The sequence below is a fragment of the Gymnoscopelus microlampas genome (genome assembly GCF_963454915.1).
Source record: "Gymnoscopelus microlampas genome assembly, chromosome: 6".
Taxonomy (NCBI): Eukaryota; Metazoa; Chordata; class Actinopteri; order Myctophiformes; family Myctophidae; genus Gymnoscopelus; species Gymnoscopelus microlampas.
Genome location: NC_139943.1, coordinates 25962124 through 25978909, shown reverse-complemented (window position 1 = coordinate 25978909; position 16786 = coordinate 25962124). Strand labels below are relative to the sequence as shown.

The following is a 16786-nucleotide window of genomic DNA, read 5'->3' as shown; positions in this document are numbered from 1 at the left end:
AATCTAAAAATGTGGTAGAGGGTCTGTTTATGGGAGCTGAATATCAGGTAATATGCAGGTAATTTACCGGACACACACACACACACACACACACACACACACACACACACACACACACACACACACACACACACACACACACACACACACACACACACAAATGTATTTGCTGATCTAATAATATATTGTACACCTTATAACTTTACAGAATTGTTCTTAATTGTCATGCATATTGCATAAGAACCTTTTTTTTTATTGAGCTGAGAGAGAGAGATAATATCAAGAGCAAATATCACCTGTAGGCCTATATTTGTTGCAAGGACAGAGTATTGCAGGTTTCTGCTGACAGTGTAGAAAAATTAGACCCAGACGGTGGAAAGTGGAAAATCCCAGCTCTGTGTGTCTAGTGTGGGTTTATTCAGCCTGCTTCCCTCTTTCTGCCATCTCTCTGTCACTGAAGACAATAGCTGCATTTCTGTGCTCAATTTACCGTAATCTTATTATAATTAGTGTCTATAGTCCACTCACGCCCTACAGTACTTTGTACAATGAATAGCGGAAATAGAACATCTACACAAGCTCACAATCTCCTGTAGATCTGTTATTTTCGCTTGTAGCTGCATCTGCTACAAGCAGACATGTTCGCCTAATGACGTGGCCAAACAAGGAACACCAGGTTGAAAGTGATTCTCATCAGCATAACATTCTCGGAAGACCATAGATTTCTTGTGCCTGGGACTTAGGTCTTAGCGCAGCGTCTGCTGTGGCTGAGAAGACCAATAAAATGAACGTGATTAAAGTAGGCTGTAAAGGGACATTTTGTTTATCATCATTGTTACTCAAGTAAGATTCACATAATAACAAATAAATACTGAAATACAGTAAGCCTATACTCATGCAGAATGTCTGTTAAGCATAAAACTGATACATTGTATATTTTAAAATTAGGAATAGTGTGTAAAATATCCTACTACAGTAGGTTACTGGGTCTGTCTTTACGACATCTGCCTGGCCACGAGTCACGGAGCTATCCTTGGTGCTGAAATATACTGTGTGAGATAATAGCAGGCATTTTTCTTTAGATAACTGGAACACGACATGGAAACTACAAAATAAAGTGTTTGCCAAAGAGAAAGATGGAGTTTCTCCACAAACGAATGATGTGGAACAATAGATTAGGAATTCATTCATCATTTTCATTAAAACTGTTTAACGAATTTGTTGCAGCCTGTAATAGCAAAGAGAATCCGCTTTAAAACTCGCATCACAAGCCAGAATGTTTCAGCCACAAGGGAAACAGGAAACTACCATTATGGTTAAAGTTTAGATCCCAGTGCCCAGGGGCACTCCCACTGGGATTGACTTTTTTTTGTGTCAGAAAACCACTGACGAACGACAACATAGTTAACATAGCAAACCACATACATGACAGATTTGATGAGCATATCATTTACAGTTATGTCATTTGATTAGCCTATAATTTACAGTTAATAGTCATTTGATTATTGATTAGCCTGTTATAAATATCGGTGGTGAATATAATTTCAGGGAGAAAACATTGTCAACAAATGTGCACAGTCAGCTGCTGTAAGCTGACTGTGTAAACCCATGATAGAACTTCAATTCAAATAGTGTTCAACAAATACATAAATTAATTCAAACTAGCCAATCACTGGCTGCACAACCGACCATCCTTTGGGCTATGGGGTCTAGGCTCTACTGGCCTAAACTAGCCTACCATGGAAGCAGCAGGGAGAGCGTTAACGCAGAAAGATCAAAGTGGTGGAAACATCCCAGCGAGATTTGATCACGCGCCAAGCTCCGGGCTGAATTCATAATTGTCTCTTTAACAAATGCACACGGTTATCTTCTGCTTCTAGGTTAAAAAGACATCTGTCTCTCGGCCTTCGTTTCATTCTAAGCAAGGAAATGACAACACTGGACAGATGACTAAACCTGTATAGTTCACGTCATGTGATGTAGCACTCTGTGGCTCTCCTCTTGTTGTGTAGACCTCTAAGTAAAAATATACCTCTAAACTTTTACAATCAAGCTATTCTTCATGACCTCTACATAGTGACCCATCTGATAATCTGAACGTTCTAAATGCTGAGCTGGTCTTGAGCTATTTTATTAGGCTAATATTCAAACTCAGCAGTGGATAAACATACAACAAACTATCCAAGTGTATGGTTTACCACTGAATTATCCATGTTGTTTCAATCAAGAAATAAATCCGGGGCCTGACCTTGATTTTTATACGGTCGATAGGCCACTTGCAGCATAGATCTCACTCTATAATCTATCGTTTGTGTCGGGCTAAAAACAACACAACATTTCCAATTATTACATTTAAAATCCCAACAGTGGAAATGAGAAAGTATGGAGTAAGACAGGTAGCAAGGGAATTGGTTATTTTATGAATTATTACTGTAATATATTTTTTCACCTAGTCAGCAGCTGCACATCAGAGGAGGCTGTGTGTGTGTGTGTGTGTGTGTGTGTGTGTGTGTGTGTGTGTGTGTGTGTGTGTGTGTGTGTGTGTGTGTGTGTGTGTGTGTGTGTGTGTGTGTGTGAGAGAGAGAGAGAGAGAGAGAGAGAGAGAGAGCGAGAGAGAGAGAGAGAGAGAGAGAGAGAGAGAGAGAGAGAGAGAGAGAGAGAGAGAGAGAGAGAGAGAGAGAGAGAGAGAGAGAGAGAGAGAGAGAGAGAGAGGGGTGCATTACAAAATACATCAAGGCAAAGTTTCACAGATATGTCTATGGATGATTAAGCCCCCTTGGCAAACCTAGTTTTTCAACATGTATCTATGGAAGAAAAATAACGGTACTAGACAGGACTGGGCTTCATCTCAACCTACAGCATATAAGTGACCCTGAATCTTCACAATACCCACTGAACAACAGACAGGAATTATCAAGCATTTAGTCTATAAATGAACGCTGTTTTCAGTTGCGACCATGTCACTAAGTAGCAGTAGGCTATATATTTGCAATCACAATAAGATGACAGATGTCCCCAGAAGGCCAGGCCTGCATTTGCACCTTGTTTAAAACAGAAGCACTAAGAATGGCAATTAAATCAAAACCAAATTGGGTCACACAAGTCCATTGTCCATAAACTGCTATGTATCAGTACAAATTAGATATACAGTGTATAGTTGAACATAATGGGTGATATGGTTAGGTTAAAAAATAAGCTCTTGATGGAGTAATGGGGTGGGTGAGAATCTTTGCTAGGAGCAGGCAGAGGCAATGAGATACGTTAATAATAACTTAGATTTGTATAGCGGCTTTAAAGAAACCCATGCAAGGACACTTAACCAAAACAAACAAAACAAAGCAAAACTAGCAGTCAAAGGCCTTGGTGAGCAGATGCCTTTTCAGGGCAGACTTAAATGTGTGCAGCGTTGTGTTAGGGCTGCCTCAATGGAGGCTCTATTGACAAACGTTTGCATGCTTTGTTGGCGGTGGAGAAGAGACCCGTGTCAGAGGACCATAGGTTCCGTGAGTGAGCATGAGGATGTAGGAGATCAGACAGTACTAGGGTAGGCGAGGAGTTAAGAGTTTGTGATGCAGAGTATGTGATGCAGAATTTTAAGTTGGTAAAGATAAGTTATTTATTTCAGTTCTTATGCCGATAAACTATGCCTACTGAATTCAAATGTCCTTTTATAATGTGTTTCCTTTGCTTAATGTTTTATGTAAAGCACTTTCAATTTCTTAATTGTTGAAAGGTGCAATACAACTTGCCTTGCCTAATTTATCCTCTGTCGTACAATGGGGTTGGGCTTGTAGATCTGCTACTTTCGGTGCCCGACACCATAGTATGATGAAATATATAAATCAGACTATGGCTTTACAGGATGGTAGGAGGAGTTCACTTACTTGCTGGAAAGCTTCCTCCCACACATTATTCTGTCAAATATACTGTGAGATGTTGTTCACCCATATACTGTAGAGAGAACATTGTATCTGTGGACTGAGTCAGCTTGGTATCAACCTGAAACACAGCCATATGAAAACATCCTAGCACACAGCAGTGTTAATTTAATACTGAGGCATCTTAATTACCGCCACGTCTTATTACTTAACTTAAGACGTGGAGGCGTGACCAATGCCATTTTGACACAGTATTATGGGTGCGGTAATCTAAGCACTTCGCCAAGGCGCTATGTGGTATAACGGCCCTGAATTAGTCATGTTTGGGCGTTACTTTAATCAAACCAATCAGAGTATTGGCTGCCATTCCCTTTAAAATCAGCGCAAGACGCAGTGCTATTTTCCATGCGTTAAGTGTGAGACCAAAAGAGAAACATCACATTGAAAGGAGAAATGTCCAAGTGCATGCATGGCCATCATAATCACTGTAGCTTCTCTCTAATCATGTGACTGTCTCATGTTCAAAACACATTTTATCTCTTGACAAATCAACAAATATTCACATTCACAGTTGCCTATTCACCTGTTTCCTAGGCTGTGTGTGCATCACTTCCTGTCGATCTCATTGGATATCATTGGTCATCTGACCAGTTTCATTGGATTTCATTGGATCAAATCGACAGGAAGTGATGCACACACAGCCTAGGAAACAGGTGAATAATCAAAGCATCTCAGCACAACAAGTGGACACACATCGGTATGTTTCACACATTTGCTCAATGCTGCTACTGCTGCCCAAAAGATCTGATCTACAAGTAAAAAACAGTCGCTGCATGATGCGTTATATGCTTGTAGATCAGATCTGTTTGCGCATCATGAAATGAAAGTGAAAGTAAAACAGCAACATGGTCTGAAGAGAGAGGGGAAGAGAATGCACTCTCTGTTTGTTTAACTTCTAAGCTATGGGAAAAAATGCTGTAAAAACCTTTGTTTTATTACAATGGATTGGATTAATGAAGAAATAAGCCTTTGAAATGCCACCTAGAGTGTCCATGCATGCGTAATGTGCGCCATCCCCGGCCGACGTTTGCTTTTCGCTTGATATGATAGAGAGACAATAAAACTAGAAAAAGTGCTCCTCGGAGCACAAGTCTCCGCCAGGTCAGATGGATATTGCACGCTGCGTTCATGATTTGAGGAATTTTGTTCAAAACGAATCCTGCAAACTTTGGAAGCCAATGTTAGCCAAGTAGGATGTAATATAAAATATCGGACACATACATCTTGATCACATGACTATAGAGATACTGTGTACCAATTTGCGTGATTTTTGGACAGAATCTGAAGGAGTAAGAGCAAAAAATGTGTTTTACAAAACTCAGCCCCCTGGTGGCGCTCTAAAAGGCATATGTGAAAAATGCAGGGCAAAGGTTTTTCCTTGGCCCCTAGGGAGTGTGCGTGCAAAGTTTCACGCAGATCGGTGCAATTATAGCTAAAAACGTGAATCGGTCTGTTATAGCGCCACCATGAGGCTGATTTGAACGTTTTCAAGTGGCATTTCTTCCTGGGCCAAGTGGGAAACTTGTGGGAAAGTTTCACGGAAATCCCATGCTGTGTTCATGATTTGAGGCATTTTGTTGAAAGTGAACCAATCCTGCAAACTTTGGAAGCCAATCTTAGCCAATCAGGATGGAATATGGAAAATCGGACAGATTCGTGTTGATCACATGACTATGGAGATACTGTAGTGTGTACCGATTTTGTACTTTTTGGACGGACACACGGAAGGACGGACGGACAGGGGGCAAAACATACCTCTCCCCATGCCTTTCGGCCTGGCGGAGACAACAGGGGGCAAAACATACTCTCTCGTCATGCCTTTCGGCCTGGCGGAGACAATAATGACTGATATACCAAATGAAAATAGACAATTCACAGATTATAGAGAATTTTGAATTATAACAATCGCTTTAGAATTGCCCGAGCTCTGGTTAGTTAAATGCTGAGTGCTCTTGGCTGCCCATCAGCATCCATGCGCTCTGTGTGCCCGTCGCTGGCCCACGTTTGATTTTCGCTTGATATCGTTTGATAGAGAGACAATAAAATCATGACTGCATAGCGCCCCTTATTAACATATGAACACTCCCCCATGCGTTAAATATGCTGGCGAGTCTTAAGCCTTAAGTTTTTGCGTTCAGCGTGACTTGCAAAATAGGGATTGCGCATAAGATGGTGGCGTATAAGACGTGGAAATAAGACACGCTTAATAGGTGTATGTTACGACTATGGTCGTATTTTTGTTATATCTTTTTTTCTTATTTGGATGGATGGTTCTGTGCCAAGTATGGGTGTGTGTAGTCTGTGTGGGTGCCTGTTTGTATGTAGATCGGCTGTGCCATTCCACACAGGTGATTGGAGGGGTAACAGCCAGGCCCACTTCTGATTGGAGGGGTTTCTTCCTGGGTTCCAAGCTCCTGAGTGGCTAACCGGCAAGGAAGTTGGCTATCCACAAGTTTCCTAGGCTGTGTGGGCCGCACTTCCTGTCGATTTGATCCAATGAAATCCAATGAAATCCAATGATATCCAATGACATCGACAGGAAGTGATACCCACACAGCCTAGGAAACTTGTGGATAAAAGGACATAGATATAGAAACCTAGATACCTCATTGGCCTCTGCAGTTCATTGTAGCGACTGGTATCTCAATACAAAGCTCTTCCGCAGGGCTGTTTGACTACTGACCAATCACATCGCGTTAACTACTGGCCAATCACAGCGCGTCTAACTGACTAGTTGCTGCGCGGCTGCCTCTTAAGAAAAGACCCGCCCCACCTGCCTCTGATTGGCCAACCGAACGCCCCCTTCTGTGACGCACACGGAAGTTTCCAGCTTGCCCTGCTGAAGCGGAAGGAAGTGGAAGGCTAGCCCTGCCAATAATATAAGAGCCCTGCGGAACAAGGAAGCACGCCCGAGATACGAACGCGTCAGAGCCGAAGGAGGCGTCTACCTTTATAGGTCTATGAAAAAGGAGACCCAAAGCAACCAGCGGCATGCAGGGGCTTCTCCCGTCTTCCTCCTCTCCCCACCGAAGTTTTGTTTGTGCAGTTAGTTGTTTGATATTTGGTAGAATTAAGTGAGTTTACTTTTGTTATTTTAGAATTGATCTTTTGGTTCATGTTAGGGAGGAGGTAAGTTATTGTATTTTGGTTATTTTGGATAGGTAAGATTTATTCATTTTCAACTTAGTTCTCTACTGTTTGTTTCTTTGAACATCATCCTCAGTTATCACCAAGCTCTGCATTTTGACCTCGACTATAATGTTACCTACTTTATTAAATATTATTACTATTCTGTTAAATCATATTTTTGTAAATAAATACTTTATTACTTTATTTTGCAAGTTAAACCTTTGTCCGTGTGGCTTGGGACCTGGGGAAGGCGGGAACATTTTCATGTTGTGTCTCTGGCACCCCTAGACTGGGGCATAACAGTGTGTAAAAATGGACCCGTAAATTAACACTGAGGATTTTACTGTGTACTCATGTCATGTCGTGTTGATCCAATAAGTGAACTTGCAGCAAGAAATTACCTATTTTAGATGCATCCATGCGTCCATTTGTACACTTGCAAAGTTAATTTAAAAGTTTTTACAAACCGGGGACGTGATTAAATGATACAAAAATGTGCCGCTGAATATTTCGCATTACACTTTTCATGTTGCTGACGTCTCAAAAAAATATATATCCTTGCACCTCATTAGTGGGACCGTTCATAAAATAAAACAAAGCTAAAATCTTTTTCTTCTTTTTTTTTTTAAGGACAAACAAAAGAATTTAACTGACTGACTACTGTAACTAACCGAAACTGTGTTTGTTTACAAAACTAACTAAATCTAATTAAAGTCATAGGGAAAAGTTTTGTCTTTTCAGTATTTCATATAAGCTTAGTATTTTGGGTGAATATTACATCTTACCTTTTTTCTTTTTAAATGTGCCAGCTGTGATTGTTTTTTTTATTGGTGTTTATTAAACAATACTTTACCTTTAAAAGGTAGAGTAAGTGATTTACTTTGGTTAAAATAAGAGTTAAATAGCTCTATCTTCTGATAGTACTCATTGCTATAGAGTGTTTGAGTCTCCTACAGTATGTCTGTCCAGCTCTTTAATAAACAGAGGGAATTTTCAGTGCTCTATCCTGATAGGCTTAAATGTTGTCACCTACCTGAAAATGTACTATATTCTGTTTACTGAAGAGCTGGAGAGACCCCTGTGACCGAACAAACGCTCTGTAGCAATGATTACTATCAGAATATAGTACTTTAACCTTTCTAAAAAAAACTAAAGAATTACCAGAAAATATCACTTACCCTACCTTTAACTTTTCAAATCTCAACCCTTAAAAATACCCCATATAGGGCACCAAAGTCTGACGTAATTTACACATCCTACCTGGGTCGCGGTCCCCCCCCCGCCTGGTCTGAATTCCCATAGACGTGTTTAATATCGCGTCAAATAAGAACTGTGTTCCAAAAATAAACAAATGAACCCGGCGGTTTTACTCTTATGGATATGAAGCATCAACTGACGGTGAGAAAACGCTAATGTTACTTCCGCCGAATTAGTTACATTTTCGCCAGAAACGGACTGTTTCAAATATGAGTGACTGACTATCATAAACAATACAGAGCCACCTCCCTGACAATATCGCAGAGACAGTTTGTTTATTTTTGGACCACAATTCTTATATGAGACGATTCTATGATGACCCACTGTTATTCTCCATAGAGAAATTACTTTACGAACCAGGGGATGGACGAGTGACCTCAGGACTTCTGTACTCTATTACAAACACACACAAAAAACTAACAATAAAACTTTTTTTTTTTTAAGAAGAAATTTAGCCTTTCCACAAATTGAAAACAGAAGTTTACAAACTCAGGACACGCATTCATATCTTAAGCCAACTCTAAACCAATTCCCTGGAAACCACATCTCCTTATAGTGATGGTACCTTCACAATCCCAATGGTCTAATGGCCTTCTCCCACACTCATTTACTGTTCATGTGTAGTAAGAGGCCACAAAGGGTATTTATACTGAACCCTGTGTGTGATGTATTATTATCTACACAGACACAACAACCATTACAGTATGATCGGCTCTGTGCTTGTATACTGAGAGTACCAATTTCCCCCTCTCCCTACAGTATACAATATGACTCATTTAACCTCTCACTGAAACGATTACTGAATCTTTGTTGGCCTACAACTGCTGTCTTTTTTATCTTTCTATCTCTCTCTCCATCTCCATCTCTCCCTCTGTGGTCGGTAATCAGTCAGCTTAGCTGTTCATCTCGGTAAACACCATTAGCCCAGCCAGACAGACCACCAATCAGAGTTCAGTACAACCAGCGGGCCAGCCTATAGTAGCAAGGAACACTGAGTCCCTCGTGACATGCTGACCTGATGCATGTCGGTGAGCGTTGCTATGGAAACCCTACTGTACCGAGTGGCTCCGCAGAAATGCAGTAGAGCAAAGGAGGGGAAAGAGAGAGAGATAGGGAGGGAGAGAGGAGGGGGTGGCAGGAATGAAACAATGCTCATCTATAATAACATAAATTATATTACAGTGTGTTTCTTAGAAAGGGTTGATTGTTTGAGGGTGGGGGGGACGTATTTTTTTCTCTAGTGCAGAGTAATTGATTAAAGCCCTATATATATACTTAATCGCGTGACGAACAGCGAAGATAACTGTTCTAAAAGCTCACATTTGTATTTTCATCCTATGTTTGGATTCCTACAGTAATGACATCCCTAAAATCGGGACGCAAGGTTGAAAATGGTTCAAAGCATTTGGGCAGACCACCATTTTTGAAAGTTATGGCTCGGCACTACTCTTGGTTTGGATAAGAGATAGACTGACAGCTTTGATGAGTCCACACTATTAGCATAATGGAATGATGCCCAGTCTAAGTCATCGAACAACCTGTTGCTGTTACTGCCTTTATACATGTCATTGTATTTTTTATTAAAGGGAGACTGTAAATGACATCTATCCCTATGTTAAGCAGGAGCATGATGTGTTTGTGAACAGCCTACATGTAGTAATTTAGTCAGCCATACTAAATACTGCTTCAGCAAAACTTAAACCACTTTCAACCCGGCATCCCGATTTTGGTCTGTGGAAAAGAGATTAGCATCGGAAGATCAGAAAACACAAGAGTTGGTGCTATTTACGGGCTTCACAATAAGAATACGTCACATACTGTATGCCCTCATTGTAAAGCAGACAGCTGGCAACCCCACTGTTTAGAACCCTGTAGTTACCATGTCATTTCATATTTAAAGTAAAAGATTATGGAACCAAAACATTGAAAAGTGTGATACTCCATACTAAATACCATTTAGTACGTGGGTGTTTGTATGGTAAATCCAATGGATGTAGGACAGAAATACAGATCAACAGATAGATAGACGAATTACATCATTTTATAGCTTAATAAACGACTAAATGAATTATTCTTCTGTATTGTACTGTGATACACTACCATGTGCGAAACAAAATAAAATGAATGAATGACTGAAACAACACACATTCTGTAACTAGGCCAATCTCTTCTGCAATTACTGTATCTAGGTTCAAATACATAGCGTTCCAACACTGCTCTCCCAATCATTTGTAGATGTCAGTATTCATGATTAGTCTTTCCCTTCGTATAATATCTACTCTTATATCTTCATACTCACACTATGCCATTGCACTCACACTGTCCAATTAAAAAATATGAATCATTACAATTATATCATAATTATTCCTCCATCTATCCACTTCATCATTCCATCATCCATCCACGAATCGATCTTTGAGACCTGACCACACCAATGATTTGCTATGCAACAAAGCGTTGCAATACGTTGCAGATAGAAATCACATCGTTCTGAATTGCCCCGTTGCGGATTGCCCCGTAGTTTTGGGATTCTGTTGCAAGTGGGTGCACGTGGTTGCAAGTTCAACTTGTTCAACTGCACTGCGAATCTTTGGTGCGGACTGGGCTTAACATCGTCTTTGTCCATCCATCAATCTGTCACTCTACCCCATCATCATGCACTCTGTAACTCCATCTGTTAATGATCTGTCATTCTGACTTCTTCTCCTTTGTCCTTATTCAACCCTTCCATCCTTGTTGCTTGTGTGTGTGTGTGTGTGTGTGTGTGTGTGTGTGTGTGTGTGTGTGTGTGTGTGTGTGTGTGTGTGTGTGTGTGTGTGTGTGTGTGTGTGTGTGTGTGTGTGTGCTGTATGTGCGCAAGTTCACATCAGTGTGTAATGACCTGCTACTTATAGTTATGTAACAAGGCTTTGACAGCATGTACGCTACTGTCAGCTGTCAGCCTGAACTCAACACATACAGTACAGTACATGAGTGTGTGTGTGTGTGTGTGTGTGTGTGTGTGTGTGTGTGTGTGTGTGTGTGTGTGTGTGTGTGTGTGTGTGTGTGTGTGTGTGTGTGTGTGTGTGTGTGTGTGTGTGTGTGTGTGTGTGTGTGTGTGTGTGTGTGTGTGTGTGTGTGTGTGTGTGTGTGTCCATCTTCGACAGGGATACATATACTAACTTGACCTGACTGAACTCTTCTCAGAGGAACAAAAAAATGGGTCCAATAGACTGGTCTAAATTGCATGTATCTATTTCTATGGAATTTCTCAATTGTTAGATAGTGTAGTTAAGAGTCAAAAGACAGGTCCAAGTAAGAGGGTGAAATCATGTGACAAAGTGGTAACATCTGGTATCCAGGATGTCCCCAACAGGCTCAAGCTAAAGTGATATGTCAGCTCTGTGTGACAGGCGGGTCAACTTGTTACAAAACTGTGATTTCAAAACACTTCTGTTGCTCAGGACTTTTAGCAGGGGACCTGCCATCCCCCTCCATCTGTTCATTCACCCCTTAAGGCGGTATGGCCTGAATTTAGAGCCTCCAAATATGCAGAATGTCCTTTGACAGCTGAGGTGAGGGACAGGGAGAGAGGTACTCGGAAGACAGGGGAAAACAGGTTGTTGTTTTTTTGGAGAGAGAGGAGGTCGGTACTGTACGGACCACATGCACTTGGTGCCTCGTCGTGAGGGCCGGAGTTCGAATCTGACTCCCGGCTTCTTGCATGTCTCCCCTCACTGACATTAGTAATAGTTTCCTGTCTTTCTACACTCTACAATCCAATAAAGAAGAAAAGGGGGGGAAAATGTATCTTAAAACAACGCAGGTGTTATGCATGCAAGCCATGTCCTGAAACAAACCCTGAGCCCTCAGCCTGTTTGGGGAGACATCCTGTCTAGTGACCAAACGTCCCGATTTGACCGGGATTGTCCCGGTTTCAACCTGGGTGTCTGAGTCCTGACAAATATTACAAAAACACTCATTATGTCTCAACATTGTTTTCAACATTCACAATCAAATTGTCCCAGTTTTCACCACAGTTAAAATACTTGCTTTGAGTGCTTTACATACTGTTGATATCTATCATGTTCTGTTCTGTTGAAAGGTGCAGTCAATAGGTGAGCTGAGCGTTAAAATAATTGTCCCCCATCCTGAGAAAAAACACCAGGTGAAAATAAATGTATAAAATAAAAAATTAAATGTCAAAGAAATGCAAAATAAATCGGCTGGTATTTAAGTGATTATGGGTCCCGGTTTGGGCTTTTTAAAATTATGATCATACTAATCCTGTAGGTATGGCGATATCAAGGATGACCTCGTATGTAGGACCTCTGGACCGACTCTTCTCTCAACACAGTGACTGTCTCTTGCCTCAATCTGTAGGCTACATCATCCTCCAACAGAATGCTTTACTACTGCACTAGGCAGGTACTATTTTTTAACACACACGCACACACATAAAAAAAACCTGCGTCTGTCTATGGCTGTGTGTGTGCTGTGTGTGTGTGTGTGTGTGTGTGTGTGTGTGTGTGTGTGTGTGTGTGTGTGTGTGTGTGTGTGTGTGTGTGTGTGTGTGTGTGTGTGTGTGGCGTGCACGCACATGCGTGTCCTGCACGTCCCCTCTTACCTCCGTCTGAGTACGTCTCGGTCCCGTATCCGTCCTGGAGCCCGTTGTTCCACGTCCCCTCATACTTTCCGCTCGTGCCCGTGCTCTCCCGCACGCCATAGCGTCCCTTAAAGCCATTCGTCCACTCTCCCTTGTACACCCAGCGGCCTTTGCTCTCCACACCGACACCATGTCTCTTGCCCTGGCCCCAGGTGCCCATGTAGGTGTTTCCACTCGGCCAGGTGTAGACACCCAGCAGCTCGAAGCCGTGTGCCCAGGACCCGCAGTACTCCCCCTGGCCCTTGGGCCCCGTGCAGATCCCATGGCCATGCGCCTTGCCCTCATCCCACCCTCCACAGTAAGACCCCCCATCGTCAAAGTTGAACCTGCCGCCAGTGGACATGCATGTAACAGGTCTTGGCAAATCCCCCGAAGCCTCAAAAAAAGAAAAGAAAAGAAAAGAAAAAAAACACAGACAGGAAACAAACAAGAAAGAAAAAGAAAGAAAAGGAAAAAAGGATGGCTAACTTGAGACTAAAACCAATCCATTGGTGTAAGGTTTTGTGGGTAGAGGCAGGTGGTGTGAGATTTGCTGTGGGGGCAGGGATGAAGAGGAGGAGGAGATGGGAGGGAGAAGGCGATATCTCCCCGACGGTTCAAACAGCCCCTGTCGTGTCGGGGAGGGGGGGGGGGAGAAAGAAAATGAAAGTGAGCAACGAAACCGGGACCCCGCTGCGGGAGTGTAAGGGGTCGTCCGACGTGGTGGGAAGGGACTGGGGGCAGTGGGAAGGTGGTCACACCATCCTTGTGGGTGGCAGGTCTGTTTGTCGCTGCGTAGCGTTGGCTAGCGGCTCGGGGCTTCTCTGTGGCCAATGCAGGCGGGAGAGGAGGAGAGAGGGCCGAGAGCTGCCATCATGCTCTCTAATCAGGCCTTTATGCATGGAGGTTCCTACATGGGGCCCACCATCGATCTGCCTACACACAGGCAGCAACACACTCGGAAGTCACTCACCCCCCTCCTACTGCTCTCCTCCTTTCCACTCTCAACAGGCCCACGCTTTCAGCCTCCTCCTACCTGATGATGTGTCTGCCTCTCTGGGGTGCAGAGCCCCAGTGTCCCCCCCTTGGCAGCCTCTTAGACCTCTCAGACTCCAGGCTAGAAACCAGCCCTAGGTACCCTGATCAGCCCCAAGGCCCCAGCTGGGGCTAAACATGCAGAGCTGAAATGGTTACCATGTTGTACTTTAGAGATACCCTAAGCCCATGTGTCTATATAAAGACTCTGTTAGGCATGTCAATTTCATTTTTTTGTTGTTGTCAAGTTAATACCTTGTTATAAAAATATAAAACCAAATAATCTATCTGCAGCTCACAAAAGGCTTTTTAGGAACAGCATCCTCCTCTCGGCTTTCCAATTCTCAACCCTCATGAACATGACCACACACACATACACACACGCTCACCATGCTTCTGATCTTACAGCAGGTAACTCACACATGTAGAGAAGAGGAGGGGGGGGGGGAATAAAAACAACCTATCAGGTAATCTGTTTTCTTTTTTGGTCCTCAGTCTAGTCTGTCTGGTGGTGCTGGAGAACAGCAATGCAGTCTCCTGTCTTAAGCACGCACGGACACACGCACGCACATACACATATACATACACTACACGCAGGCACACTCGGACAGCAAGTGCGCACAAGCAGAGAATGAAAATAAACAACTGAATTGATTCATTTCTCCTCTTGTCTATTAACCCGCTCTCTCTCTCTCTCTCTCTCTCCTCCTCTCAGTCTGTTTGTAGATCTTTAATCCACAGCGTCCATAAGTAGTTTATCCTTTGCGTGGGTTGTGTTGAGGTTGTCAGGTTGATGAAATAACATCCATCTATATGATCCTGTTACGGCCTGTCCTGTGTGTGCCTCAGTCTCTCCTGCTCCCCTCCATGTTTCCCTATGGAGCTGCTGGCTGACGCACAGCCTGCCTGCCGTCTTCAAATCTCTTCTCCCCTTATGGCTGGACCTCCTCTCTCTCTTGCTCTCTCTCTCTCTCGCTCACCCGCCCCCCCCCCCCCCCCCTCTCAGAAATCTGCTCATTAGAGAGGACTGTTCCAATGCAGCCAACTACCCTCCCCCTTAACAGCATGCTCCAGCTCTTAAAGAGACACACACTGCACACAGAAACACAAGCTTCCCCCCACCCCCTTCCAAGATTATTCCTCCTCACCTGTGCCTATCAGCCTTTGGCCCTTTACACCCCCCGTCCCTCCCTTTCTGCATATCCCTCACTTCTCTCTCTCTCTCACTTTTGTCCACCTGACCAGACAGTTTTTTCCCCCAAAGCCGCATTCTTCATGTGTCAAAGGTTATGGTGTTATGGGCGATGCAACCAACCTCATAAGGGGCTGTATGTGTGTGAGATTATCACAAGAGAGTATTAAACTATCATCTATGCACAAATTACAGATATACATCACTGCTGATCCCTCTGTGTGTGTGTGTGTGTGTGTGTGTGTGTGTGTGTGTGTGTGTGTGTGTGTGTGTGTGTGTGTGTGTGTGTGTGTGTGTGTGTGTGTGTGTGTGTGCGTGCGTGTGTGTGTAATACGCATACCCACACACACACACACACACACACACAGACACACACACACACACACACACACACACACACACACACACACACACACAGTGTATATTACCTCGGATGAACTGAACGCTAGCTAGACAGTTCTGATGCAGTAGCCCAAGTCCCACAATGCACAGTAGTATTCCGTTGTAACCTGGTATGAAAAGGTGAGGAAATACATACATAAGTTAATACAGTTGGTAGCACTTCAAACGAACATCCTATTAACAAGCATTAATTAACAGTTAATACTGTATACAGTTAATATGCTAATATACAAGTCCTTGAGATGAGATGCGTATTAACCTTATTTGTTAATAAAAGCTATATTAGTGTTTATAATAACGTAGTTAAAGGTAGGGTAAGTGATATTTTTGGTTAAAACAAAAATAATTTTGTTAAAAGGTTAAAGCACTATATTCTGATAGTAATCATTGCTATAGTGTGTTTGTTCAGTAACAGGGGTCTCCCCGTTTCTCCAGCTCTTTAATAAACAGAAAATACATTTTCCGGTAGGTGTCAAAATCTCAGCCAATCAGGAGAAAGTACCCATTTTTAAGCTTCATTTTTATAGTGTTCCAGTTCCATTTTTGCCTGCTCATTTCTTAGTGTCATCACTTCCAATTTCACTTGTTTAATCTATATCCTGATTGAGTTCTCTATCCTAATTGGATAAAATTGGAAATTAAGTGAAAAATCTGTTTTATAAAGAGCTGGAGAGACAAGGAGACTCCTTTTACTGAACAAACACTCTATAGCAATGACTACTATCAGAATATAGAGCTATTTAACACTTATTTTAACCAATGAAAATCACTTACCCTACCTTTAATACTATTTACAAGCATTCATTAATAGTTAAGTTACTTATAAGTCCTTATAATATGCTTATTAACCAAATGATGTGTTAATAAGGCTATATTAATAATATATAGCAGGCAGATGCAAAACGTATAGTTTACTGTTAATAAGTAATATCCATGTCCGGTTCTGGTTCATTTTCTCATAGTATGCTTGGCTCGGTTGCAAACAATCAAATGAACCAATGAAATCAGCCAATCAAATGAAGCTATGGGAAAACTAACAGGAAATAGGTATGCCACCTCCCAGAAACCCGGGACTACAGTTATGCACAGCAAAGGATTTATTAACATTAAAAAGGTATTATATAGTTCCACTTTAGATAAGGTAGATGCAAAAATCGTAATTAAACTGTTAATAATTATGTTCATAGTTAACCGCTAATAAATGCATAC

At 42.2% G+C, this 16786-nt stretch overlaps 1 protein-coding gene across 1 annotated transcript in view; it reads right to left on the bottom strand.

The window, feature by feature from the left end:
* The window catches only part of jph3b (junctophilin 3b), a gene marked incomplete at both ends in the record, with an annotated part of 42762 nt that extends 29450 nt beyond the window's left edge, over positions 1 to 13312 (bottom strand). The window contains one exon of the mRNA XM_084060179.1: positions 12931 to 13312. Coding sequence (XP_083916305.1) covers positions 12931 to 13312 — 382 coding nt within the window. The remainder of the gene's footprint in view (positions 1 to 12930) is intronic.
* Between the last annotated feature and the right edge of the window lie 3474 nt (positions 13313 to 16786).